This window comes from Alnus glutinosa, chromosome 10, assembly GCF_958979055.1.
Source record: "Alnus glutinosa chromosome 10, dhAlnGlut1.1, whole genome shotgun sequence".
NCBI lineage: Eukaryota > Viridiplantae > Streptophyta > Magnoliopsida > Fagales > Betulaceae > Alnus > Alnus glutinosa.
This window is the reverse complement of record NC_084895.1, coordinates 25,966,518-25,992,879: the sequence shown is the minus strand read 5'-3', so window position 1 is coordinate 25,992,879 and position 26,362 is coordinate 25,966,518. Positions and strand designations below refer to the sequence as shown.

At 34.3% G+C, this 26,362-nt stretch overlaps 2 protein-coding genes across 3 annotated transcripts; both read left to right on the top strand.

Moving 5' to 3' along the window:
- The first annotated feature begins 1,734 nt into the window (after nucleotides 1–1,734).
- Nucleotides 1,735–4,686, top strand: LOC133880109 (two-component response regulator ORR9-like). Its single transcript, XM_062318989.1, has 5 exons — nucleotides 1,735–2,104; nucleotides 2,219–2,325; nucleotides 2,427–2,504; nucleotides 3,823–3,893; nucleotides 3,998–4,686. The coding sequence occupies exons 1-5, from the start codon at nucleotides 2,002–2,004 to the stop codon at nucleotides 4,188–4,190; spliced, it is 552 nt and encodes a 183-aa protein (XP_062174973.1). The 5' UTR covers nucleotides 1,735–2,001; the 3' UTR covers nucleotides 4,191–4,686.
- Nucleotides 4,687–6,875: 2,189 nt separating this feature from the next.
- Nucleotides 6,876–25,937, top strand: LOC133879600 (PH, RCC1 and FYVE domains-containing protein 1-like). Of its 2 annotated transcripts, XR_009902121.1 has the most exons (10): nucleotides 6,876–7,384; nucleotides 10,021–10,107; nucleotides 10,721–10,810; nucleotides 16,136–16,216; nucleotides 16,391–16,585; nucleotides 16,740–18,881; nucleotides 19,631–19,777; nucleotides 23,053–23,435; nucleotides 25,018–25,214; nucleotides 25,693–25,937. XR_009902121.1 is itself a non-coding variant. In XM_062318227.1 (9 exons), the coding sequence occupies exons 1-9, from the start codon at nucleotides 7,331–7,333 to the stop codon at nucleotides 25,148–25,150; spliced, it is 3,312 nt and encodes a 1,103-aa protein (XP_062174211.1). In that variant the 5' UTR covers nucleotides 6,876–7,330; the 3' UTR covers nucleotides 25,151–25,495. The 2 variants fall into 2 exon arrangements, 1 of the variants encoding a protein (XP_062174211.1); XM_062318227.1 differs by lacking the exon at nucleotides 25,693–25,937 and having other exon boundaries at nucleotides 25,018–25,495.
- Nucleotides 25,938–26,362: the final 425 nt, after the last annotated feature.

Genomic DNA, 26,362 nt, shown 5'->3' with positions numbered 1-26,362 from the left:
TATATCCTCAGAGCATATCCGAGGTAGGATAATTTCGACACAGTCCATTCCCGAGACTCTATAATAAATATCAGGGACGGTGGTAACCGAGTGGGCCGAGTCGGTTTGGTTAGACCTACTGGGCCCCCAGCTTGGATATGGGCCCGGCTAGCTTTGAGGAAGTATAATTTCCCTAACAAAAGGCACGGAAAGAGAATGATTCATACCCTCGTAGGCTATTAAGTCAATTTGTAAATATGATAAATATCATGTGGTCTGTCATTTGACAATTTACATTTTCATAATTGACGTGATAAGTGCCATACGAACTCCCACATTAATTTTTTTTTGTCCTATTTCCTATAGTCCAAGTATCTTTTTAATTTATTTTCTTCAAATTAAAAGTTTGATTGGTTCACAATGTGATGAGTATCCCATATCTTATTTTAGGGGCCCAGAAGTACGTAACGAATCTGCAAAAATAATGCTAATATCTTGACAGGAAATTGTTTAACAAATGAGACTTTGATTAGTGTTTGAATAAACACTGGTCAAAAGTTTAATTTAATTATTATTCGTCTCCTAAAGCTCATCAATCTTTTTTCATTTCTCAGTTTTAGATTTACATCTACATTATGAAAGCATGGAACACATCCTCCTCAACCAAAATTAAACCCACACACTTTTCTCTTTTTTGGGCCACAAGAAAGGAATACAAGCAGAATAGAGTCGAAGAAGACTTAAAACTCTATAAAAATATCAATTCTTTACTTCTTCATGGTACTTACCTAAGAGTAATTCTAAATGTCCATCTTCTGTTCATTTCGTGTCCATAAAAAAATGAGGTAATTTTTAAAATTACAATTTGGTCAAAATTCAATAGTGATCAATTATACGGTCAATTGTGATTTTAAAAGTCATATCATTTTTAGATGACACAAAATGGCCTTCTAGGACTATTCCCTTACCTATCATTTCATGGTATAAAGCTCTTTGTTTCAAGAATTTTGCTATTGGAGGTACAAAAAGACAAATAGTAGGGGAAGATATTTTTCATTTTGTTTTCTTTTTTCAAAATAAAAATATTAATAAAACACTCAAAACTATTTTTATTTTTATGTCATGTCCCAACACTTTATTTATTTTTATTTTTTAAAAAAATAATAAACACCATCTAAAAAACATGAACAAATAGAATCGTATTTGGCTATCGTCTACATGCATTTTTAATATAAAATGACATCAATACATGTAAGAATTATATGTTTTAAAAACGTGTCAATTTAATAGACTGAATTAAATGAATTTTTCTCCAAACAGCTAGAGCCTAGATGATTCTCAAATGCTTTAAAAATAAGTGTCCCGTGTCCGTTTAATAAGCTGAATTGATAGAGGAAAACTTTGTCCTTATCAAATTGATCAATCCTATATATATATAATGGTTTTGGTTAATTTCTCATTTGCTCAGTCAAAACTCAAAAGAGTAAAATCCAATTAGTGGATTCTTGTTGGGTAGACTCTTTCTAACATGATTTTCTTTGGCCAAAACCGCCCCTTGGAAAATTGCAAACAGGCAAAGGAACAATTTTTCCTACTTACAAAAGAAATTTTCACACTGCACGTGCATGGAGACATTCCAACTATGTAGGCTTTTGACTCAAACGAAAAGACAACAATAGCACCAACCTAACAACAGTTGCCTTAATCCTTATCAAAAGGACGGGTCAAGTGGATCATTATGAACAAGTCCAATATTATAATAGGAAACAGCACCTTCTTTGCTTGTTCTCCAATTCAAAAATCAACCTAGAAGATCCGGGAGATTCTGGAGGAAATCTGTCGGATCTTGCTTTCCAAACTGTCAGATTTTCCTAAGGATTTCCATCTCTTTCTTACCACCTCATGGGTTCCCATTTAAAAGTCACACACCCTTTGTTCTTTTCTTACATTTCCTTCTTGTCTTCTTTCTTATTCTTCTATTTCCTGTTGGGCTTCCCCTTTCGGTATATCTGAAGCACAATCATGGGTATGGCTGCAGAGGCACAGTTCCATGTTCTGGCTGTTGATGATAGCCATCTTGACAGGAAGCTGATCGAGATGCTCCTCAAAACTTCTTCCTATCATGGTAATCTCATCTTTTTGTTTTTGAGAGAGAAAGAGAGATCTAATGAGAAAGAAAGTTTGTTGCTTTATTGGAGTTTGATTGTTTATTCTTTCTGGGTACGTTTCATTTCCACAGTTACTGCAGTGGATTCTGGTACCAAGGCTTTAGAGTTTCTGGGTGTTCATGAAGATGAACAGAACCAAGCAAACACACCCTCTGTTTTCCCAAATGATCATCATCAGGTACTTATGATCTCACTCAAACTATTTTATGTGTTTTTCTTTTCTCCTTGGACGCATTTTATCATATTTCACTAACTTATTTTCTGTTTTTGCTCATATAGGATGTAGATGTAAATTTGATCATTACAGATTACTGTATGCCGGGAATGACAGGCTATGATCTCCTTAGAAAGATCAAGGTAAGCATTTTTGGCGATTTATCAATTGCTTAATTTCCCTTATAATAATTGCCCATTACGCCCAATTCTGGAATATTATAGTACACTTTTGTGCAGAGAAATGAGATTTTCACACCAATTTTGGTTTCTTTTATATCAATCAGCCTACTATTGAATTCACCTCCTTGGGAGGGAGGTGAAATTGGTCTAGAAATAGGATCACCCTCGCCTTTTATGTAAAATTAGAGATCTGATCTTCAAATTTTCCAGCCCAATGTATTCCTAAATAATAATGCCAACCTTTGGATTGGGATTTCCAGCATTTTTCTAGCAATTTGGACAGCATATGTGAGAGATCCTATATGGAATTCATCAAGCCAAGTAGGTGCCTAGGTAGCCCTATTTGGTTAGGTGAGTTCGATATAGGCTCTCTAACAATGTGCTTTGGGTAAGAAATTGCTGGAGATCTCAACTGCCAATGTTTTGTTTCAAACTTACATTTGTTTTTTAATAAGTAATTGACCCCAAGGGGAGGAAGAAGCGGGGATTCGAATTAATGATTTCCGCTTCATTTCAAACCGACATGGAAGGGGCATAATTTCTTGTGATTCCAACATAAAAGATATTCCTAACAATTGACTTTCCTATTGGGGCTGACTTCACCCGATTTGAAAATTTAAATAAGTTTATTATTTTTCCCTTTCTGATAAGTTTGAAAAACTCAAAATAGTGTATTAAATATGACCGATTTCTTCAATAAATTAATCTCGGATTATTGTAGTGGTTATAAAAATTATAGTTTAGGTGAACATTGCAAATGATAGCTCCATTTGACCTACATTTAAACCAATGTTATCTTCAGATTTGATCAATAGTTGTATGATTAGGTTGGTTTGTGGGTCGTTCCTCAAGCTTCTGGTTTTTGCTTGGGATCTTTTGAGGGTTGTTGTTCTTGGGTTTTTCCCTCTGTTTTTTAGGTTTGCTTGTATTTCGGGTTTAAGGTTTTAGGGGTGTTTTCATGTATTTTGGGTGGGGGTTTCTTTTGGGATGTATTTTGTAGTTTGGGCTTTATGGGAGTATCTTCTGGATTTTGGGTTTTTGGGGGGGCTTTGGGTCTTGTGCGTGCGTAGGTTCTTATGGGTTTCTTCTGTGGGTTAGCTGGGTGTTCCTGTGTATACTTCCTGTGTACTTAGGAGTGCTTTTCACTTTTTTAATAAAGTTTTCTTACTTATCAAAAAAAAAAAAAAAGATTTGATCAATAAATCATGACTCTTTTGCTTATTATAAGAAAATTATTTGAAGCAAACTAAAATCTGATAGGATTTTATTTGATTTGCAGGAATCTAAATCTCTTAAAGATATACCAGTTGTGATCATGTCCTCAGATAATATCCCATCAAGGATTAACAGGTAAGGGGAATCACAGAATTTTTCTTTTTCAATTTAATTCCTACAAATTTATTTTAAATTTAAATTTATTAATGGAAATTCTTTGATTAAATTGGTTCGATCAGATGCTTGGAAGAAGGAGCAGAAGAGTTCTTTCTGAAACCAGTTCAATTATCTGATGTGAGTAAGCTTAGACCACATTTGTTGAAGGGCATAGCCAAGGAATCACAGCCAAACATTGACAATATAAAGGCCATGGAAGAAAGCCACTCACCTGACAGAACAAGAACAAACTATAATGGATTGGAAGTGGCCTAAAGAGCAATTTTATGATTTATAGAGTAGTACTAGTAGGCAACTTGAAGAGCATACTCAATCTTTACTTTTCCTCTTTTTATTGTTTTTCTATTTTTATTATTTTCACTCTTTCTAAAGGGGCTCAACAGAAGTATTGATTGATCAAGAGAGGAGAAAGAGCTACATTTTTCATATTTAGGATTCATTTTTCTTTTTTCTGGTACCACATATTTAGGATTTGGGGCTTAGGGGGGGTTCAATTGTAAATTAGTCCAAAAATATTAGCTCAATTTTGACTGGTTTAAAGAATATTATACATTTTCTCTTTATTCCATTTTTACAAAATGTAGTGAAACTTCATGTTGTTGAAGATGGGTCAGAGCTTGAAAATTGCATTCTGAAAGTTGCCAGGTTCAATTTCTTGAGCCTGCGAGTCATGTCTTCAAAATTATTAAATGACCATGAGAGAGGATGAAATGACACACATGGGATATGAATTTGTTGCTATTCTGAGATTTGTTGTGTTTCAATACTACTAAGAAAGTGGTGTATTAGATGTACCACAGATAGCAACAATGCCCCAAGTCCTGGTTCAATGCTTGAAGGAAAAGGCATATGAACATGAAGCAAGTTCAGGTATTGGTGATCTCTTGCTTTGTGGGAAATATTTGCCAATCAAAGAGAAAAATAAAAATAAAAAATAAAAGAGTATGAGATATTGGTATATGGGCATGAAGCAGTTTTTTTAGGCTTCAATAATTGTGACTGCTGCATTTTCTGCAAGTACCAGACACCAGGGAAAGATGTCAAAGAGAAAAAGAGCACTAGAAGATGCAGAGATTTTTAGCAATTTTGCTATCTAAATTATTAGTAATATGGACGATAAATATGATAGGGTTTTTATGGAACTCACATGTTCGAGTAGGTCTCGGGTAATCCACCCAACTGTTTGGACAATGAGTCCTATAAAAGTATTCTTTTATTTGCTGTTCAGATTGTTAGAATTCAAACAACAAACAATTCGGACTGCATTTTGTTTTCTTTGTCAAAGTGGAGAGATATAAGGCCAGGGGCAGACCTGCATAGGGGCCAGGGGGGCCTGGCCCCCCTAGCCCCAAAATTTTCCTTTTTACCATTTTAATTTTTCAACTTTTTTAGTTTTACCCCCTCAAAATTTTTTGTTCTCAATTTGACCCTTCCATTTTTTACAAGCCCGGGTCCGCCACTGTATAAGGCTTTATTGGTTTCATAAAAAGTAGTCCACTTATGTTTTAAAAATATATATTAGCATAAATTGATTCCAAATTCCTGTATTGGTTAAGCTACTTAACACTCACTTAAAATGGAACTTTTATTCTTGAAAACATAAAAGAAAATATTAGTGGTATAGTGGAGCCCCCCTTATGATGAAACATGCATTGTTAAAGCAAGTGCTATTTAGATCGCATCATCGTGATCAAAGAAGGAATGGCATTTGTAGAGAAAAACAAGGCTAAGTGGATTAAGTTAGGGTTTTATCCGAAGAAAGATGGTGGACTGGTTTGGTAAAACTTTTTTCAGGCTGTGGTTTTTGTTTTTTAGTTGTATCGTGATATAAAAATTAAAGTAGTTTGTGAGTGTTTTATGCTTTGAATTATTCATTAATATTTTTATTTATTTTTACTAAAATCTAAAAAGTAATAACAAACGAACTTTGCATAGTCGGTAACCAAATAATAATTAGAAGAAAAAGTATTTGGTTTAGGGGAATGGACGTGGAATCATGATGGGTATTTCGCTTAGATTAGCAATAATTTGGATATTTTTTCTGACTTTGGTGAGGTATGGACGATATGATTGTTAGGCATGGGTTAAAGATGCTTTGAACTACGATTATCACAGATTTGTTCAGAAGCGATGAATCACTCCTGAAAAAGGAACTTATTGATTCTCTCCCAATTAATTATCTCTTAAACCCTAAACCGAATGATCTCTGCCACATGGATAGTTTATGTGTTTACTGCCGCCGCATTGTGAATGATTAGAGGCTTTTGTGTAATTTTGGATTTAAGGGTTTTGAGTTTTAAATTGATATTGGATAATAAAGTGTGGGCATGACGTTGATTTTAGGCAGTGTTGGCCAAGAAGTTTTTTTTTTCCCTGCTAGCCAGGCATATGAAAATGTTTATGTTTTTAATATTATTTTGAATTTTAGATTTTAGCTATGGGCTTGTTTCGTTAAGGACATTTAATTTTTTTTTTTTTTTTTTTTTTTTTTAAAAAAAAAAAACTGGATTGTAGAATTTTTTTCAATTTACTTTATAAAACTGTAATGTATTATTTGAATATGGGAGAAATACATATCTTTTTTAATAGTTTGAAAAACTATATACTTCTCACATATAGTTTTATGTCCTTTCAATAAATTCGTTAATTTTTTAATACTTTGTTTATTTCAACGGAAAATATTTTTTCTCTTAAAATATTTTTAATGAAATTATTATTATTTTTTAAAAATAAAATAAAATTACTGCGATGTTCTTTTAAGACATTAACTGAAAACAGTTTTGGTAAAATCTCCAAGAGAACAGGAAACTTCGAGCCCCACCTTCACTTCATACTTACGTGCCAAGCTCTCATTGGGCCATTGACTAGGAAAAGCCAGTAGTCAATGGGGCTCCAGTGCTAGAGCTTAACGAGAATCCAAAAAACCCTATAATTTCGCTTTCAACATTGCAACAGTACAACAGTCGCTCACTATAATTTTCCCACTCTTTCTCTCTCTTTCCCTCACTTTCTCGCATTTTTCCGGCTCTAATTTCTCCTAAAAAAATTGTTTCTTTTTCCTTTTTTTTGAATCGTCGGACTTCTCATAACTCGTTTTGTCACATTCTCTTCGTCGCTTCCCAAAACCCGAACCCTCCTAACCGCCATTGCTTGTAGCTTTCATCGAATTCGAATTCCTTTGCCGAAATTCAACTTCCATTTGCTCAAACTTGAACTGGAACTCCAGCGAATTCATTGAGCTGTGACCGAATGTGAGATTAGGAACCGAATTTCAGTGATTTGTGTCGCCGTGTGTGTTATTGGAGGAGTCAATGAGTGGAGGAGTTTGTGTACGGACGAGTTGGTGCATTGGGGGTGATGGAGGGTAGGGTTTGGTTACGGAAAATCGGTTCTTGATGTCGCGGGCAGAGAAGATGAGCGTGGACCTGGTGGAGAGGGACATTGAGTTGGTAATTGCTTCATCGATTTCATTAACTTTATTGCTTTTTCATTCTTTGTGTAATTTGTGTGATGCTTTGGTTTTGAGGCTTTGGTTTGTGGCATGGTATCAGCGAAACAAGAAATTTTGTTGTTTTTTTGTTCTTTGTTTTGTGGTAAGGCAAGCAAGAAGTAGAATTGTGATAGTGGGTTTGGTGAATTGTATTATTTTTGCAACCTTGGACTGTAATGCTTGTATGAAATGGCAAAAGTTTACATTATTTCACATTTTTTTTCTTCATTTAACTGATGATTTTGTAGCAATTGTTAGAACCATTGGATTTGTGATAGGGGAAGATTGTGTGTGTTGTCTCGGCTCAAAACTATCAATGTGTAATAAATAGTTGCAAAGTTTTTTTTTTTTCCTTAATTTATGCTCTTATCTATCGCTTGATGATATTTAGCATGGTTAGTCATTCTTTGCTTTGACATGATCTTATTGTACTTCTGCAAGATAATAAGTCTGAATTACGTTGAAAACTGTTCACATTGTGTTTTGAGTTATGAATTATGAGAAGTCCAGAAATTAGATTGTGCATAATTTAAGACCCAACTACGATATTTGCCATACCAAAATGAAGAGGACATCAATTACTAAAAACCCCCCGGGTGTCCCCCAACAAACCACATACATGTGGTATTAAACAATATAGAATCACCAACAACCCATAATGTTAGGTTTGCAATCTTATAACTATTTTGCCCAATAACAAGTTTCACAGATCTTGGTTGATGTCATGTGAGGCCTTGATCTCCCCATATGAAATGTAAAGGAAGGTCTCAAAGACCAAGTATAGATGACCCTATATATAACTTGATGAGAAAGAAAAAGAAAACATTGATTTCATCATATGCCTCCTCACAAGGAATTCAGGTACCTCAGGCTTGGTAGAAAATTTTTTGGCCAGAACATGTAAATTGCAAAGCATTTAAGAAAATTATTTTAGAAAACCGGGTAAAAAGTAATCCTCCTGTGTAAGTCCTATGCTCTTTAACAATTTTACTCTCCTCTCCAGTTAACTCTGTGATATTTGCATAGCTTTGTTATTATTTGTTATTTGTATTTTGTGTCTTCATAAGACCACCAATTCATCCTATGCTGTGATCATATAGAGCTAAATATTTGCTCTTCTCCTTCTTTAAGATTTTTTTTCTTTTTAAAAAAATAAGTAATTGATAACTGTCATTAAAAGCATAAAGGCACCCATAAATATACAGGAAGTATACGAGAGGAACATTTGGCTAGAATGAGCAAAAAGGACAAAGGAGTCACTATAACTAATCGACAAAGGAGAAACATAAGTAGATGTTCAAAGATACAAAGTTTTGAAGAAAAAAGGCGTAATCTTCTCCAAAGTCCTCTCATAGTCTTCAAAACTTCCGTCATTCCTTTCCCTCCATGAACACCATAAAAGGCACGTAAGCACCATCTTACACACAGTCGCACCCTGCATATTGCTGCCAACAAGTATACAGGGCGACTACATGTCTAGGCATAACCCAAGACAAACCAAAACGGTTGAAAAAGGCAATCCAAATGGCATAAGTCACGTCACAATGAAGAAGAAGATGGTCCACAGACTCCCCATTCCTCTTACACATGCAACATCTGTCTACCACAATGACATGCTGCTTCCTGAGGTTATCAATAGTAAGGATCTTACTTAGAATCTCTGCCAAGCGAAAAATGCCGCCCTCAGAGGGGTCTTAATCTGCCAAACACTCTTCGAAGGGAAGTGATTGCCTTCACTACAAACCTAGGAACAATAAAAGGGTCTAACCTTAAACAATCCTTTTTTGTAGGGGATCCACCAGCTTATATTCACTTCCTTGACTCACTCTAATTGAATACAACACCTTAAAGAATGAGGCAAAGACATCTACCTCCTAATCATGAGCCACTCTAGCAAAGCTCACGTTCTACTGATTGGAACCACCAAAAAACCTCAAGTGATCCACAATAGAGGCATCCTTTGCGTTGGCAATACTAAATAAAACTGAAAAGGCTTCTTTAAAAGCCACATCCTCACACCACTGTTCATGCTAGAATCTAATCTTGGGGCCATCTCCCACCTCAAATTTGGTGTGGCATGAGAAATTTCTCCAACCTCTCCTAATATACTTCCATAACCCCACCCCAAATGCACTAGAAGGCTCAAGAGAACACCACCCACCCCACGAACTGCCAAATTTAGTGTCCACCGCTACTCTTCACTAAGCCTCTTTCTCATGCACATAACGCGAAAGCCATTTACCTAAGAGAGCATGATTGAACATCTGCAAGTCCTGAATTCCCAATCCTCCTTCAGATAGCGGCAAACAAACCTTGGACCAACTAACCAGGTAGTATTTGAACTCTTCGCCTAGCCCACCCCATAAGAAATCACGTTGAAGCTTTTCAATACGGTTTGCAACACTCACAGGGATAGGAAAGAGGGACATGAAGTACGTAGGAAAATTGAAAAGTGTGCTCTTAATAAGGGTAACCCTACTACCCTTGGACAAATTGGAAAGTGTACTTTTAATAAGAGAACACCTTCTTTAAGATTAGTTTGCAAACTCTGTTAGTTTGTTTTGATTTAGATTGTTACCTTGTTCTTTGTGACAGGCCATCACTGCTCTTAAGAAAGGGACACAGTTGCTCAAGTATGGACGTAGAGGGAAGCCCAAATTTTGTCCCTTCAGGCTGGCTAATGTAAGGCTTAACATCTGGAAATTTATATGTTCTGTGTTTCCTATTTCTTTCCTATTTGACATCAACTAGGTACAAATTGGACTTGTGGATATGTTATTTCATCTTTGTATATGAAATTTTGTTGAATTAGAAGCCTGCATTCTATCAAACCAATGGTTATTCTCTCATTATTTTTGTCATAAATATCAATAAGCATAATAATTATCTTTTATTGCTTTACCATGTTGGGGTTATAGTATATGTTGTGATGTGTCTTCAATGAATTAAATTGACACTATGAGGATTATTATAGTAGAATGAGAGCAGCCTTCTAAATTTTAGGGTGATTATCTAGATATTTCTTGCTGCATGCATATATAACTGTAAAAGAAATTAAGGATAAAATAATAGGTCACGTGCTTGTTATGATGTCTATTGGTCATGATGTTGTATTGTTCTGTTTCTGAAATGTACTTTCCTAGACCATTTTTTAATTGCTTTAAGCTATCTGTTATGTTTCATGTTAAGATCCATTTCAATCTGAGTTGCTTCTGACATTGTAGGCTAGTGAATCCTTTGGTAAGATTCTACTAAAATGATACATGTTATGTGTCTTTGATTCTGTTCCTTTCAGGATGAATCTGTTCTGATTTGGTTCTCTGGAAAAGAGGAGAAACACCTTAAGCTAAGCCATGTGTCCAGAATTATTCCTGGTCAGCGCACTGTAAGTTTACCCATGACCAGATCTACTACACGTCTTTCATTGTTCATACTGCTATAGAACCGAAGAAAAATTCAATAGCATACAGTAACATGACAATAGAAGTTAGGTTTGTATATCCGATTTGGTAATTAGCTTTAGCATTAGGCTAACTAGCTCATAACCTGCACTATACGCGGGATTCTTCATTATAATTTAATTTCAGAATTTAAACACATTTTCATCGTATTTTTTATTATAGGTTAAAAAATGCATGTAAAAAAAAATAAAATTTATCACACATCTTTCAATAAAAAGAAAATAAAGATTAAGACCCTTAATTTTATTTTAACCCAAAAAAAGTAATCTTTTTTAAAATATTTGTTCACATAGGTGTAGTTTATAATGAAATAAGTATAAAAAAAAATTTAATAATAGCAAAAAGAAAATCCAAATTCCAAATATTACAGCATAGGTGCTGTAATTTATCCTACAAAATAAAACAAAATGTTTCACTCAACATTTAATGCAATCAAATAAATCATCTCACATCACGTTCAATGCATAATCAAACAAATTTTTGCCTTATTTTGCTTTCAAAAGCAGAAAAAACATTTTAAAAAAAATTTGAGTGAATCATACCAACAAAAAAAAAAAAAAAAAAAAAAAAAACCCATTAAACATTCAAATATATTAAAAAATAAGACCCTTAATTTTATTTTAATCCATATAAATTAAAACATGTTAAAATCTTTGTTCCTATATCAGTAGTTTAAAATGAAAAGAAGTATAAAGAAAAAAAAAATCAAGAAGAAAACCTGTAGATTATGATTATCAAAGCATTGATAAAAAAATTAGCAGGAGTCTCTAATATTATTGGCGTGATACATATTCCATTTCGATACAAATAAAACCCATATAATTCTGAACATTTTAAAAAAAATACATAGCAAACTAAACAAAATGGCTGAAAATCGAGTAAATCTTACAAACGAAAACAAAAGTATTCCATAAAACATTCAAATGAACTAAAAAATAAGACATTTAATTTTAGTTTAATCCATATAAATTAAAACATGTTAAAATCTTTGTACCCATATGAATAGTTTATAACGAAAAATTAGTATAAAGAAAGAAAAAAATAGCAAGAAGAAAACATGGTTTATTCTAATTATCAAAGCATTAATAAAAAAATTTGCAAGAATCTATGATATTGTTAGTGATACCTATTAGATTTAAGGATGATGTCTCCTGTGCAACTGTTGTGCAGGAGACTAGTGACATGAGTGGGTCTCATGTGGGATCCATGTGGTGGGACCCACCTCATGGGTCCCACCCCATGTCTCTAGAAAGGTGCACAACAGTTATGATAACTGTTGTGCACCAATCACTCATCTAGATTTAAATACAAATAAAACCCAAGTAGTTATAAACATTTAAAAAAATACTAAACAAACTAAACAAAATATTTTTTTACGAATACAAAATAAAACAAAATCTTTCATTAAACATTTAACCCAATCAAATAAATCTTTACATCATGTTCAATGCTTAATATCTCTTTGGTGTTTCAAAAGTATTTATATTCCTTTTATACACAACAATCAAATAAATTTTTGCCTTGTTTTGCTTTCACCAGCATAAAAACACTTTTAAAAAAATGGCTAAAAATGAAGTAAATCAAATAAACGAAAATAAAAAAAAAAATCGGAAAACATAAGTCTTTATCTTAGTTTAATCCATATATATTAAAACATGTTTAAACCTTTGTTCCCATAGGTATACATGGTTTAAAATGAAAAGTATAAAGATAAAAAAATATCAAGAATACATAGTTTAATCTAAATATCAAAGCATTAATACAAAATTAGTAGGAATCTTTGTGTGATGCCTATTATATTTCAATAGAAATAAAACGCAAATAATTCTAAACATTAGGAAAAGAAAAAAAAAATACAGAGAAAAATAAACATTTTTTATGAAAATTTATTCCCATAGGTAGACATGGTTGAAAACGGAAAGTATAAAGAAAAAAAAATACTAAGAAGAATATCTAGATTCTAATTATAAAAATGCATAAAACACAAAATCCTTCAACCTCCACAAAACAAAAAAAGAAAAAGAAAAAAAAGAAAGCAAAGTTCTTCAAAAAAACAAAACAAAATAAAATTATGTACTTCAACACTGTTCTTCTCTTGAATGTCGCTATTGGATGCTCTTGATTTCACAATTCAAGATGTTTCAAACCCTAGAGAGAGAAAGAGGTATAAATAACCAATCTAAGAGAGTAATATGACTTTTCAGCTTACTTGTACGGTTTCTTTAGAATTAATGCATGCAATACCTATATGGTCAATTATGGGTAATTCATGCAGTACGTTCTTAGTTTTAAATTTTGTCTCTCTATAATTTTTTAGAGTAGTAAATTCTAAAACCATAATATTGTACATTAAAATTTTGAACTTAATGAAATCCCATATAAGGAAAATTTTTGAAATAAGATTTTGGAGAAAAAAAAAATCTAACCACTTAGAATTAATGCATGTTTTTAATTTTATTTTTTTAAAAAAATCTCACAACTTAATGCGGCTATAATGATACTTAATGATAAAATGCGAAAAAATTCTTATTTTGATCTCATGAAGATTAACACCCATGATTTTTTTTCATTAAAACACAATAAATTTATTAAAATCATGACAAAACCGGTTTAACCTTTAAAATTCACCTGTTTTTTTACTTAAAAAACCAGTTCAGTGTTTAAAAATTATGAGTTCACGCCACGTGTCATAATTCTCCATTGCACAAAGAACATTACGTGAATATATAAATCACATAAAATTTTACGATCAAAAGAACCATAATTTAGTTTTAATCCATATAAATTAAAACATTTAAAATATTCTCATATGTATAGTTTAAAATAGAAAGAAGTATAAAGAAAAAAAAAATAGTAAGAGAAAAACCTGGATTTTGATTATCAAAGCATTAATAGTAGGATTAATAGTAGGAATCTATATATGATATTGTTAGTGTGATACATATTTATTATGTTTCAATAAAAATAAAATCCATATAATTGTGAATATTAAAAAAATAAAAAAAGCATTTCAAATTTAATGCTTAATTAACTCTTTAGTGTTTTAAAAGCATTTCTATTCCTTTTGTGTTTGTCTTTGTTTGCTTTCCAAAGCAGAATAATACTTCCAAAAAAAATAAGTGAAAATCGTGTAAATCACATAAAAGAAAAACAAATATCCCATAAAACATTCAAATGAATTAAAACATAAGACCCTTATTTTTAGTTTAATCCATATAAATTAAAACATATTAAAATCTTTGTTCCCATAGGTGTAGTTTATAATGAAAAAAAGTATGAAGAAGAAAAATAGCAAGAAGAAAACCATGATTTTGATTATCAAAGCATAAAATAAAAAATTAGCAGGAATTTTTTATATTGTCGATGTCATACCTATTATATTTCAATCCTATATAATTCTGATCATTCGAAAAAGCAAATGAAAAAAAAAAAAAATTCTCATAAACATTCAAATGAAGAATTGTTCAACCAAAAATTTCACAAACAAAATGGAAACATATTTAGATTTCAACCAAAAATATAAAATACTAAAGAAATACCTGTCTCCACAAAAAAGTCCTACTTGTATCATTAATTGAGAGAGAGAGACTACTTGTATCATTAATAGAAAGAGATATATATTAAATAAACTGGTTCAATTTTATTTAAAAGACTAGTTCAGTACTTAAAGGACCGGTTTAGTCACTAAAAAGTATAAGTTCATGCCACTTGTCACCATTCTATGACATTCTAAAGAAAAACTTGGCTTTTATATATATATATATATGATATGATTAGTAGCATGAACGTAAATGTTAGAGTGTTAATTAAATAATTAAATTTAGTAATTTCCGTTAGTTGAAGTTTTTAAAATAATTAGTGATTTAATATGGTATTAGAGCAGTAATCTTGAATTCAAACTGGGACTCTACACTATATCTCCCATTTGGTTAAGCATTCTACGTATTGTGCCTCATTTATGAACAAAAAGTCTTGGTCTACACGTGAGGGAAATGTTAGAGTTTTAATTAAATAGTGAAATTAACAATTTTCTTTTAGTTTAAGCTTTTGGATAACTTATCATTTTTCATAAATAAAGCTTTCAAATGATTTATCTTCAACTTTGTCAATAGTTCTTTCATACTGTGGCAATATTTTCCAATTAATGTAGGTTTATGGCAAAAAATGTGGTAGAAGAAAAACGTCAATATTTGATAAATATTTTTTTGATAAGTAAGAAGATTTTATTAAAAAGCGTAAGGCGTCCCTAAGTACACCGGGAGTACACACAGGAACCAACAAAGCCAGCCCACAAAAGGAAAAAACCCAAATAAACCCACAAGGATTAACCCTAAAACCCGAAACCCACAAGGAGCACCCAAAACACCCAGAGCCCAAAAAACAGAAGAAGCCCTCATCAAACACCTAAACCTGCCCTGAAAGCATCCCAATCCAACAAACCCTCCAAAACCCGCAAGAAAACCGAAACAACCCTCCCAAAAAGACACCCGCAACCCAAAATACCTTGATAATATCTTTATCAAGGTATTATCTTCATCATTATCATGATAAAGATAATACCTCTAACAAAGTTTTATGTTGAGTATGTATTTGTGCACACTCAGATATGTGCGTGTGAAGTTGCAATCACTGATTTTATCTATTGCTAAGTGACTCATGACAAAAGACAACCTTTTTTTTAATTGTTTTGTACATATTGCTTTTTATTTGCATTATTTTCTACGTACTACTTCATGCTATGTCACTTTTTTATACTACATGAGGCATTTGCTTTCTTGTATATCTTTGCTTGCATCAACTACTGGAAGATTTCAGTTTAGGAAAGCTGCAACTTCATTTTGTAGAAGTCCAGTGGTTTCTATGTATGTTAATGCTTGATGAATTTTTTTTCTCTAGCACAAATCTTATACATGATTGCCTTTGTACATCAGAACTGCCAAAAACAATCAGGTGTTAGGCTGCACTTGTTTGTTTGTAAGGTGTGTTAAAGACGTTTTCACTCAAGTGATTTAATGCTGTCCCAAGAAAACTTAGTTGTTAGTCCTTGTGAAAATCATGCTCTCCTACAACAATGGATGCTTTTTTTTTTTTTTCTTAGTTTGATTTTCACATCTTTGGCTGGTGCAGAGCAATGAGAGTTCTGCAACATACAAGATAAGATTTCAATGATTTTTTTTAATAAAATGAAATTTTCATTTATTTTGGGGCTGTGAGATCTTTCTGATTTTTCTTGATCTTATTCACTGCAGCCAATATTCCAGAGGTACCCTTGGCCTGAGAAGGAATACCAATCATTTTCTCTTATATATGACGATAGGTCTTTAGATTTGGTGAGTATCTCCTTGTGTCCATTCCTTTTCTTTTAACTAAAATCTTTTTATATTAGTTTAGAGAGCTTCCCTCTGTACTTGTCTAATGTCTGACACTCTTGATTAGTAACAAAATCTTTTTGTTCACTGAAAATCATTTTCACTCTATTGATCTAACACTTATATTTGTACCAGATATGCAAGGATAAAGATGAAGCTGAAATCTGGTTTACTGGTCTAAAAGCACTAATATCCCGTGCCCGTCATCAAACAGGGAGATCTGAATCTAGAAGTGATGGAGTTTCATCTGAAGCAAATAGTCCTAGAGCACACACCCGAAGAAGTTCTCCTTTGAGCTCTCCATTTGGCAGTGGTGGCAGTTCACAGAAGGTGTTCTATTTTGTTCCTACGATTTTCTTTTTTCACTTTATTCACTATTGTGTTCATCAAAGATGTTCTTTATGTTCCTATATTTTTTCTCATTCATATACTGTAGTTCACCATTTGATTCACTAATTCGAGAAGTTTTCTTGTTTTGATTTAGGATGGGGTTGATCCCCTTCATCTGCGTACTCCACATGAAAGCCCTCCAAAAATTGGTTTAGAGAAGGCATTGTCAGACGTGCTATTGTATGCTGTGCCTCCCAAGGTTTTCTTTCCCTCAGATTCTGCTTGTAGCTCAGTCCATTCTTTGTCATCAGGGGCCTCAGATGGAATAACTGGGCGCAAAAATGGTACAGGCATGGATGCTTTCAGAGTTAGTTTGTCAAGTGCTGTTAGCTCATCAACCCAAGGCTCTGGTAACAATGATGGTGACGCTTTAGGGGATGTTTTTATTTGGGGGGAAGGCACTGGCGATGGCATTCTAGGTGGAGGAATACATAGAGATGAAAGTTCTTCTGGCGTTAAGATTGATTCTTTAGTGCCTAGACCCATGGAATCTGCAGTAGTGCTTGATGTTCAGAATATAGCTTGTGGTCGGCGACATGCTGCTTTAGTAACCAAGCAAGGAGAGGTTTTCTCTTGGGGGGAGGAATTGGGAGGCAGACTTGGACATGGTGTGGACTCTGATGTTTCTCATCCAAAGCTTATAGATGGTCTTAAAAATATCAACATTGAACTTGTGGCATGTGGAGAGTACCATTCTTGTGCTGTTACTCTGTCTGGTGAAATGTACACTTGGGGTAATAGTGCTTATAATTCTGGGCTCCTTGGACATGGAAATGAAGCCAGTCAGTGGGTTCCTAAAAAGTTAAATGGACCTTTGGAGGGAATACATGTTTCATCAGTTTCTTGTGGACTGTGGCACACAGCTGTTGTAACCTCTGCTGGGCAATTGTTTACCTTTGGTGATGGGACTTTTGGCGTTCTAGGACATGGTGACCGTAGAAGTGTGTCAATACCCAGGGAAGTTGAGTCCCTTAAGGGCCTCCGTACTATGCGAATAGCTTGTGGTGTTTGGCACACTGCTGCAGTTATTGAAGTCATGGTTGGATCTTTGACTTCCAGCAACTGCTCATCAGGCAAGCTTTTTACATGGGGAGATGGAGATAAATACCGTCTTGGACATGGTGATAAGGAAGCAAGACTGGTGCCTACTTGTGTCGCTGCTCTTGTTGAACCCAACTTTTGTCAAGTTGTATGCGGAGACAGCCTAACTGTCGCACTTACAACAACCGGCCATGTCTACACAATGGGAAGCACTGTTTATGGTCAACTAGGAGATCCAAAAACTGATGGGAAGCTCCCCACCCGTGTTGAGGGAAAGCTTACGAGGAATTTTGTTGAAGAAATAGCTTGTGGTGCTTATCATATTGCAGTTTTAACTTCAAGAACTGAAGTTTACACTTGGGGAAAGGGTGCCAATGGTCGCTTGGGTCATGGGGATACTGATGATCGAAATTCCCCGTCCTTAGTTGAAGCTTTAAAAGATAAGCAAGTCAAAACAATTGTTTGTGGCACTAATTTCACTGCAGCTATCTGTCTGCATAAATGGATCTCAGGTGTTGATCAGTCACTGTGTTCTGGCTGCCGCCTTCCATTTAATTTCAAAAGAAAACGACACAATTGTTATAATTGTGGTATTGTTTTCTGCCACTCATGCACTAGTAAAAAGTCTCTCAATGCTTCCATGTCACCAAATCCCAACAAACCTTTTCGTGTCTGTGATAATTGTTTTGGCAAACTTTGGAAAGCCACTGAAGCCAACTCTTCCTCGTATCCCGCTCTTAGTAGAAGAGGAAGTGTGAATCAGGGACAAAATGAAGTTGTTGAAAAGAATGAGAAATTGGATTCAAGATCTTATCTCCACCACCTTGGAAGACTTTCTTCTTTAGAATCATCTAGGGAAGTGGAAAGCATGTCTTCTAAAAGAAACAAGAAACCAGATATTAATAGAAGTTGTGTTTCTCCCCTTCCCAATGGAGTTTCTCAGTGGGATGGACTAGATAACTCTAAATCTCTCAATCCAGTGTTTGGGTCATCCAAAAAGTTTTTCTCAGCTTCTCTTCCTGGATCAAGAATTGTTTCTCGAGCAACATCGCCAAAGTCGAGACGATCCAGTCCCCCTCGTGCCACAACCCCAATCCCAACTTTGTCAGGGCTTAGTTCGCCAAAATTTGTTCTGGATGATGCTAAAAGGATGAACCATAGTCTTAGTGAAGAGGTTCTAAAATTAAGAGCCCAGGTATAGGGATTGTCTTTTTCAACCTCAATCATTTTATGTCTAAACCTTTTCTTATTTCATTTCCACTTGCTTCCTTATTGTTACTGCATCTCTCTTCAGAAAATATGCAATTGTCCATTGGAGGAATGGGGACAGAGGTGTAAATGTACTACATGCATACACACACGCATAGATATCAAATCAATTATATTTGTAATTGTAAATCTTGATGCAGCAACTCTATCTGAGAATGTATGCACTTGTAAAGTAATGCATAGACATCTTTGCCTGGATTGACAGAAAAAATGTAATTTATATTCTGATCATTACAATTATGGTTTATGCTGAAGGAAAAAATATTTGGGTTCTTTGGTTGTCATTCAAATCTCTTTTCAAATGTTGGTTTTATTCCTTTCCCTTTTTTACTTTTCCGTATAAATCATGTTACTTGATAAAAAGCTACATGCTTGTTAGTATGTGTCAGAGCTGACATGAATAAAGAGTGGTTAGGAAATTAATAGAATTGGATCTTTGGCCATAATTTATTCTAGTAATAGAAAATGTTACACTTATTGCTTAAATAGATCAATATTGCTTCTGAATATCATTTCATATACGTGCAACTGCTTAGTGGGTTTCTTTTTGTTTCTTATGTACAAAAGGGTTTAATTCTTTTGTGATTTTGGGCATGTGTATTGTCATCTTTGAGAAAGTTCTTTGCACAGGAGTGTTGATTTTGTGCATTAGAGCTAATTGACGTCATGGTGTAGGTTGATGATCTTACCCGTAAAGCACAACTTCAAGAAATTGAGCTGGAGAGAACATCCAAGCAGCTGAAGGAAGCCATTTCTATAGCAGGGGAAGAGACTGCAAAATGCAAAGCTGCAAAGGAAGTGATTAAATCACTTACTGCACAAGTAAGTTAAATGTTTACGCCTAGATTTTTTATCTAGAGTGTAATAGTTGATTAATAATCTTTAACTTGAACAATTAAGAGGAATTTTATGCTGTCATTTAATGGGAGGCATTAATGCTAGAAATCTCACATGAGTATAGTATAATCAGTTTGGTGAATTTCGAAAGTAGGAATAGTGGACCCTTGTATTTTATGAATTACAATCGTAAGGGTTTACCATCTATATTAGTGTTATGTTATCCTCTCAGATAGTTTCTATCTATAACTAATGGCATGTAAATAGAGAGGAGAAAGTTTTAGGAGTATTACTTTTAAATATTGTTTGAATATTAGTTAAATTGTTAAATTTATAATTTCTTATGAACTTAAGCTTTTGGGACAACTGGTAATATAACATGATATCAAAATAGAGGTCCTGAGTTCAGTTCTTGACTTCAAGTTTTACCCTCATTTCAGTTAAATATTTTACTTGTTGAGCCTCATTTATTGAGGGGGAGCTCACGTGAGGGAGAGTATTAGAATATTAATTAAATGATTAAATTCATTATTTTCTATCAGTTTAAGTTTTTGAGACATGATGATTTAAATTTTTTTTATTTTATTTTTTATAAGTAAATTTAGTCTTATTGAAAGCGTAAGGCTCCCCTAAGTACATTGGAAGTATACAAAAGGAAACACTTAATTAGGAATGGAAAAACGAACAAGGAAATCAGCAAAGCTAATCGACAATGGGAACAAAAAAACCACCGTCCAAAGATACATCGTATAAAGAAACGAAGCTAAAATATCCTCCATAGAACTTTCCAAATCCTCAAAACACCTAAGATTTCTTAACAAATATAAGTAGTGTTACTTATATATATATATATATATATATATGTTGTGGTACAGGTTATCATGAATTTTGTAGGCTTATTATTAGGTGTTGAGGTAGATCTTGTAACAAAAGCTCAGCCTTTGTTGTTTTAGAAGCTCATTTGACTTCTTATTAAGTATGTTAGAATAATAATTAAATTATTAAATATATTTTTTCCTATCAGCTTAAGTTTTTGGAACAATTGGTGATTTAACATGGTATTGGAGCAATGATTTGAGTTTGAATCCTAAATTTTCAATTTATATCCCGTTTCATTTAAATATATCACGTATTGGAACTTATCCAAAAAAAAAAAATATATCACGTATTGGGTTTCATGTATTGGAAAAGAGTTTTGTGCTCACAAATGAAGGGAAATGTTAGAATTATTTAAATGATTAAATTCACAAATTTCTATTAGCTTAAGCTTTCGGAACAATTGGCGATTTAACAAATTACAATACTATGTACTTATTGGGTGAATGCATCAATGATGATATTGGAGGATATAAATTTCCATTAGGTTTTTAACTCCTTTCCATGATCTAACTAATATTCTACTCCATGTCATGGTGAGATGATTTTATTATGGAAGTAGGGGCGTAGGTGACCTAAGCTACGCTAGCTTTAGGCTGCTTTGACTTTGAACAATGGAAGATATATAGAGCTTGAGGTCCACTTGACTTGATTTGAACATTGAAACATGAACTCGAGATCTAGTCAACCTTCTGAACATGAGCTTGATCCTGGGTTGCTGTAAGCTTGCCAAGATCAGGAGCAGCCCGACAAGCCTCAGAAGTCAAAGATATAAACTGATATTTTTAAGACTGCACCCTCAGGCCTGCCTTTTTTGCAATCCCATGGCCCATCTCAAACTGATAAGGGTCTTTGTGTAAAGGGGGTACCCAAAACAAAAGAGAGGCACTCCTTAAGTGCATAAAATGAAAGAGAGACAGGCTTTATCTATAGCCAATGGATGCAGTAGCCTATGTTTTCTTCCATGTGGGACAAACATGGCTCAAGTGTTAAGATGAAGGTGAGTGGGGCACTAATTTACTGCCAGGGAACTCACCAGCCTCCCTCTTGTATGCGGAGTGGGAGAAGAAACTTTTTCATGAGTATAATGCTAGAGTACCAGTGATTCCAAATGAAAGAAAAGAGAAGAAAGTTTATAGATGCTCTTTCTTGCTGATCAACATGAATCTCACCTTGCCGAGCCAGCTTGCGGGCTGATGAGTGAGCACCTTGATGCTCAAGCTCAGCCTGTTTCACTAGTCCAGCCTGAGAGACGGCCTCTTAGGCTTCACTCATTTTGCTCAAAGAGCAAGCCAAGCCTAACATTTGACCAAGCTGCTCACAAAGTGCTTGGCTAATTTATAGTTCTAAGGAGGAGAAAAAAAATGACCATATAAAGTATTTAAAAAAAAAAAAAAATCTATTTCAAGTAGTGATTATGTGAAGAAAGCTAGTAATGGAATTGCACGAATTAAACTCAAATTAAAGGATAAATTGGCTGTAATTTGTAATCTTGACATGAGGCATTAAAAGCTTATGCAAACTTACATATGCTTGTTTCCTCGATCGTAAGTTACATCAGAGGTTCCTTAAACATAATTTGGGTGAAATTCTTGACCAAAATGAGGCAGTAGAATGCAAACTTAAAGAGGTATTAAATAAGAAATATTTTGTGTTCATCCCACAGAAATTTAAAATAAAATATTAAAAATTAAAAAAATTATTGATTTTGATTTGTGATTAGAGCCTTTCTGGTCACGAGGCTTAGACTTACTCCACCTTCAAGGCATGATGTCTTAATCACTAAATTTGTGTCCCTCAACCCCCCTCCCCCAACAAAAAAAAAAAAAGAGAGAGAGAGAGAGACTATTTTCATTTGTTCAAGCTTTTGTATAGATGGGTGGGGGTTCCTCTGCAATTTAATTCTGAAGCCTTAGTGCTTAAACCAAAGCATCTGATGTTTGGGTTTAGCCTGTGCTCATCTTGCCAAACACTGCCCTGGATATAATTCATCACTTGAGGTGAACATCATGGAGGGAAAGGAGTCTTGCTTCTAGCTTTCCCTGGTGTTTTCTAGATCAGTCACATAAAATTGTCTTTTTCATTTTTGGTATTTGTGTTTTACAAAGTTTGATTATTAAGAAAAATAAAAGATAAATCAAACCCTCAGAGTAATAGTTGAGCAGGTTTGAAGTTGTGCTATAACCCTTTACGACATTAGTTACTCTTGATGTCGACTTTTTAAGTTTGAATATTTCTGTTGTTACTGTTATTGTCGTTATCATTATCATTATTAATGTTATTATTTTCATCTGGAAAAATAGTTGTCACTTCTCATGTATCCAAATAAATTGCACATATCAGAACTCATCTGAATTTATACCTTGTTCTTTTATCTATGATAGTTGAAGGAAATGGCTGAAAGGTTACCTGTTGGAGCTGCAAGAAACAGCAATTCACCTTCCTTTGGTTCTTTTAGCCCCTCTCTTGCTCAGGAGGTTTCTACTGCGGCCATTGATGCGCTAGATAGTCACATGACCTCCCATGAACTAGATTCAAAGGGATCAAACAGCCTGGTGATTTCCAATGGGTCAAGCACGATTAATAACCACACTTTGAGTCATAGTGAAGTGGTGCACCTGGAAGCAACTGTGAGGAGTAAGACCAGAACAGGAAAAGCTGAACCCACCCATGGGGATGAATGGGTTGAGCAAGATGAGCCAGGTGTTTATATGACCCTTGTTTCCTTGCCTGGAGGTGCCAAAGATCTTAAGCGTGTCCGCTTCAGGTATTTCATAACCAAATGTGACCTAGTTTCTCTTTCCCTAAGATGTTCCATGTACTCAAAACTAGACAGACATTTTCCCCACATCTGGATTTTGGCTCAATCCCTAATCATTCACACCATTTTTTTTTCTTTTTTGATAATTATTGAAGTTTATGATAAGGCACAAAAAGGGGCTCAATTCTAGTGCATGGGGGGAGTATACAAAAGGAACACCAAAGGAAAAGATAAGAATAATAGCTAAAGTCAAACAAATAATATATATATAAATATAACAACTAGATGCCACATCCACTTGTAAAGTGGTCTCAGAGCAAGAAGCTGTAACTTGACAATAACCTCCCTATCCATTGAGCAATAAATAAGGTGGTCCACTGCCAACGTTGCTTGGTGGAGGTGGAGAGTTTGACATGGTGGACCTTTGGATGCTGGATGACCTGGTTACACATCACCAGCAGTAATGTCAGCCTGTGTATTAGGGAAGCCAAATCATAAGTGAGATGAACGAGTGATTTGTGTAAGTCTACAATCTATGGCCCACTTCCTCACCACTACCTTTGCACATTTCATACCAATCAACTAAATTTTTTTTATGCTTTTGAGATTATCCAGTCAAGATCATGAGTTGCTTGACAAGCCTTATGTGGTGCGTTTAGTTGGAAATAAGTAGGATGTTTTTTGATTGTATGGAAAAGTCTCTGGGTGGAATCAATTGGAATTTCCTTATTTTGTTCCATTGGGTTATCATTCACTCTTCTTTCTGTTCTTTGACATCTTTCCATGACATAATAGATTTTCTCAATATTAGATCTTGAGTTTTAATTCTTTATTTTATTCATTTTCTGGAGTGTTCCTCCTAGTACTTTTGTGGGGACAGAAATTAGCTACAAACCAGTCTAATAAAGTGACGTGTTCCTGAAGCATTTTCGTGGGTACTTGCTTTACACCCCGCTTTGTAGTGTTTCTTATTACTTTTAGAAAAATAAGGAAATAGAAAACAAGTCACCTTAAGCAGTACGTCTTCTACCAAATGCTTTTCCAAGGGAAACTGCACCAATCCCTTGTTAATGCTCAAGGGTTGAGTTAACCTTAAGTTTCCCACTCTTTGACAGCACCCTTTCCATCCGGTCTTCCTCTCACATTCAACTCCAAAATGTAAAAATTGGATAAAAGAGTAGCAACAAAATTTGGATGGAGTCATCAATTTGACACTGTACATGTAGTTTGTGAATGTTGTTATGACTCACAATAGAAAGGGCCCGCAATGTACATTACATGTAAAAAGGTAAAATTGGATGAGTTTTGACCATCAAGGTGTCTAAGTTTTCTCCAGCACCTTTTTAAGCTTATTTTTCCTATTCAAAGAATTAGGGTTAAATCTCATTGCAAAATCGTTTATATAGACTCTTTTCTTCAGCATATCAATTTGTTTTGGTCCATGTCATGATGGGTCCTAGTCTCATACACCAACTTTCTCATTATCATTGCTGGAAGATTTCTGAGTGAAACTGGAATTTTTTCATAGGTAATGAATGTGCTATTATCAAAGATTATTAACCCGGTGCCTTTATTCTTCTTACTGCAGTAAAAAGCGGTTTAGCGAGGAAGAAGCAGTACAGTGGTGGGCATTAAACAGGGCTAGAGTGTATCAGCAGTACAATATTCCCTTGACTGACAAGCCTAGTGTTGGCATGGGAAGGGAAGGTTTAGCTCATTGACCCAAAGGATTCAAGATGTAAATGAGTCAGCAATTTCCACATTCCAAGCTTCCAAGATTTTGAGGTTTGTGTTCTAAATTCATCTTTTAAGGTTTTGGGGAAGAAAAGGGCGTCTACCCCCAATTTTGGTTTCACAGCAGGGAGGGTTGTATTTCTTTTTCCCTCAAATTTAATTCTTTTTTCTTTAATTTTTCTCCGTTAATTCACCCCCTGCCTTTCTGTATTTTTGAGGAAAGTCGTAGATTAGAGATGTGTAAATTCTTTGTAAGTAGGTTAATCGTGTTACTCTCAAAAACTGTCGTGTAAATTCTCGTAATGTTAATGCATCTTCCATGTTTCTTTGAACTCTCCCAACTCTTTTGGATAAGGTGGCTAAACCTAATATACTGTTGAAAGCAAGCCGATTTAAAATGGATACAACAGGACGTCAAGTCTCAGAATTGTTCCATTGTCCTCTGTTTGGTTGTCGAGAATATGAGCAGTTTTATCAATTTTCTTCTTCGTATGCATATGCTCTGAGATTGCTATACTATGCTTTTCAGGAGCACCCGCTTGTCTTACGCTTCATTCTACGGATTCTAATAGTTTGCTTGAGCTCAAAGGGAAAGCTTCCCTTTGCTCTCATGATGAAGTATCCTTTTTTAATGATGTCCAGCAGAGAATTCCTGTCCCAAGACTTGAAGTTGTCATACGAAGTTGGAGTAATCATGTAATCCTAGATAGGTTTCTAAGTCCGTTTTGAGCTGAATACCGACCCTCCCAACGGGTAAACAAAACGGAATTGGATCCTCTCGGACCTCTCCATTTCAAATTTTTAAGTGAAATGGAGAAAATGTCATTTCATAGTTATGATTTAATATTGTTGTATTTAATAGTATAAATAAATATGTTAACACGTCATTAAAAAAATTTAAATGATATGGCGTTAATAACGTTAAACCTGAACACGTATGCCTTTGATTGGCTACTGCCTCAGTAATAACTTATATAAATGTGGTCAAAATCGATCTTTATAATTGCAAAGCTATTTGCTTCTCTCCCTCTCTTTTGCTGCTTTTTTCTTTTTAGCCCTTTTTTTAAAAAAAAAAAAAAAAAATGCTGTTGCATTAATAGTCAGGAGGCTTTTTTCTTTTTTGCTAAGAGTCCATTTGTGATTTGGCCCTATGTGAAAAGATAAAGAGTGCATCTTTTTTTTTAAAAAAAAAAATTAAA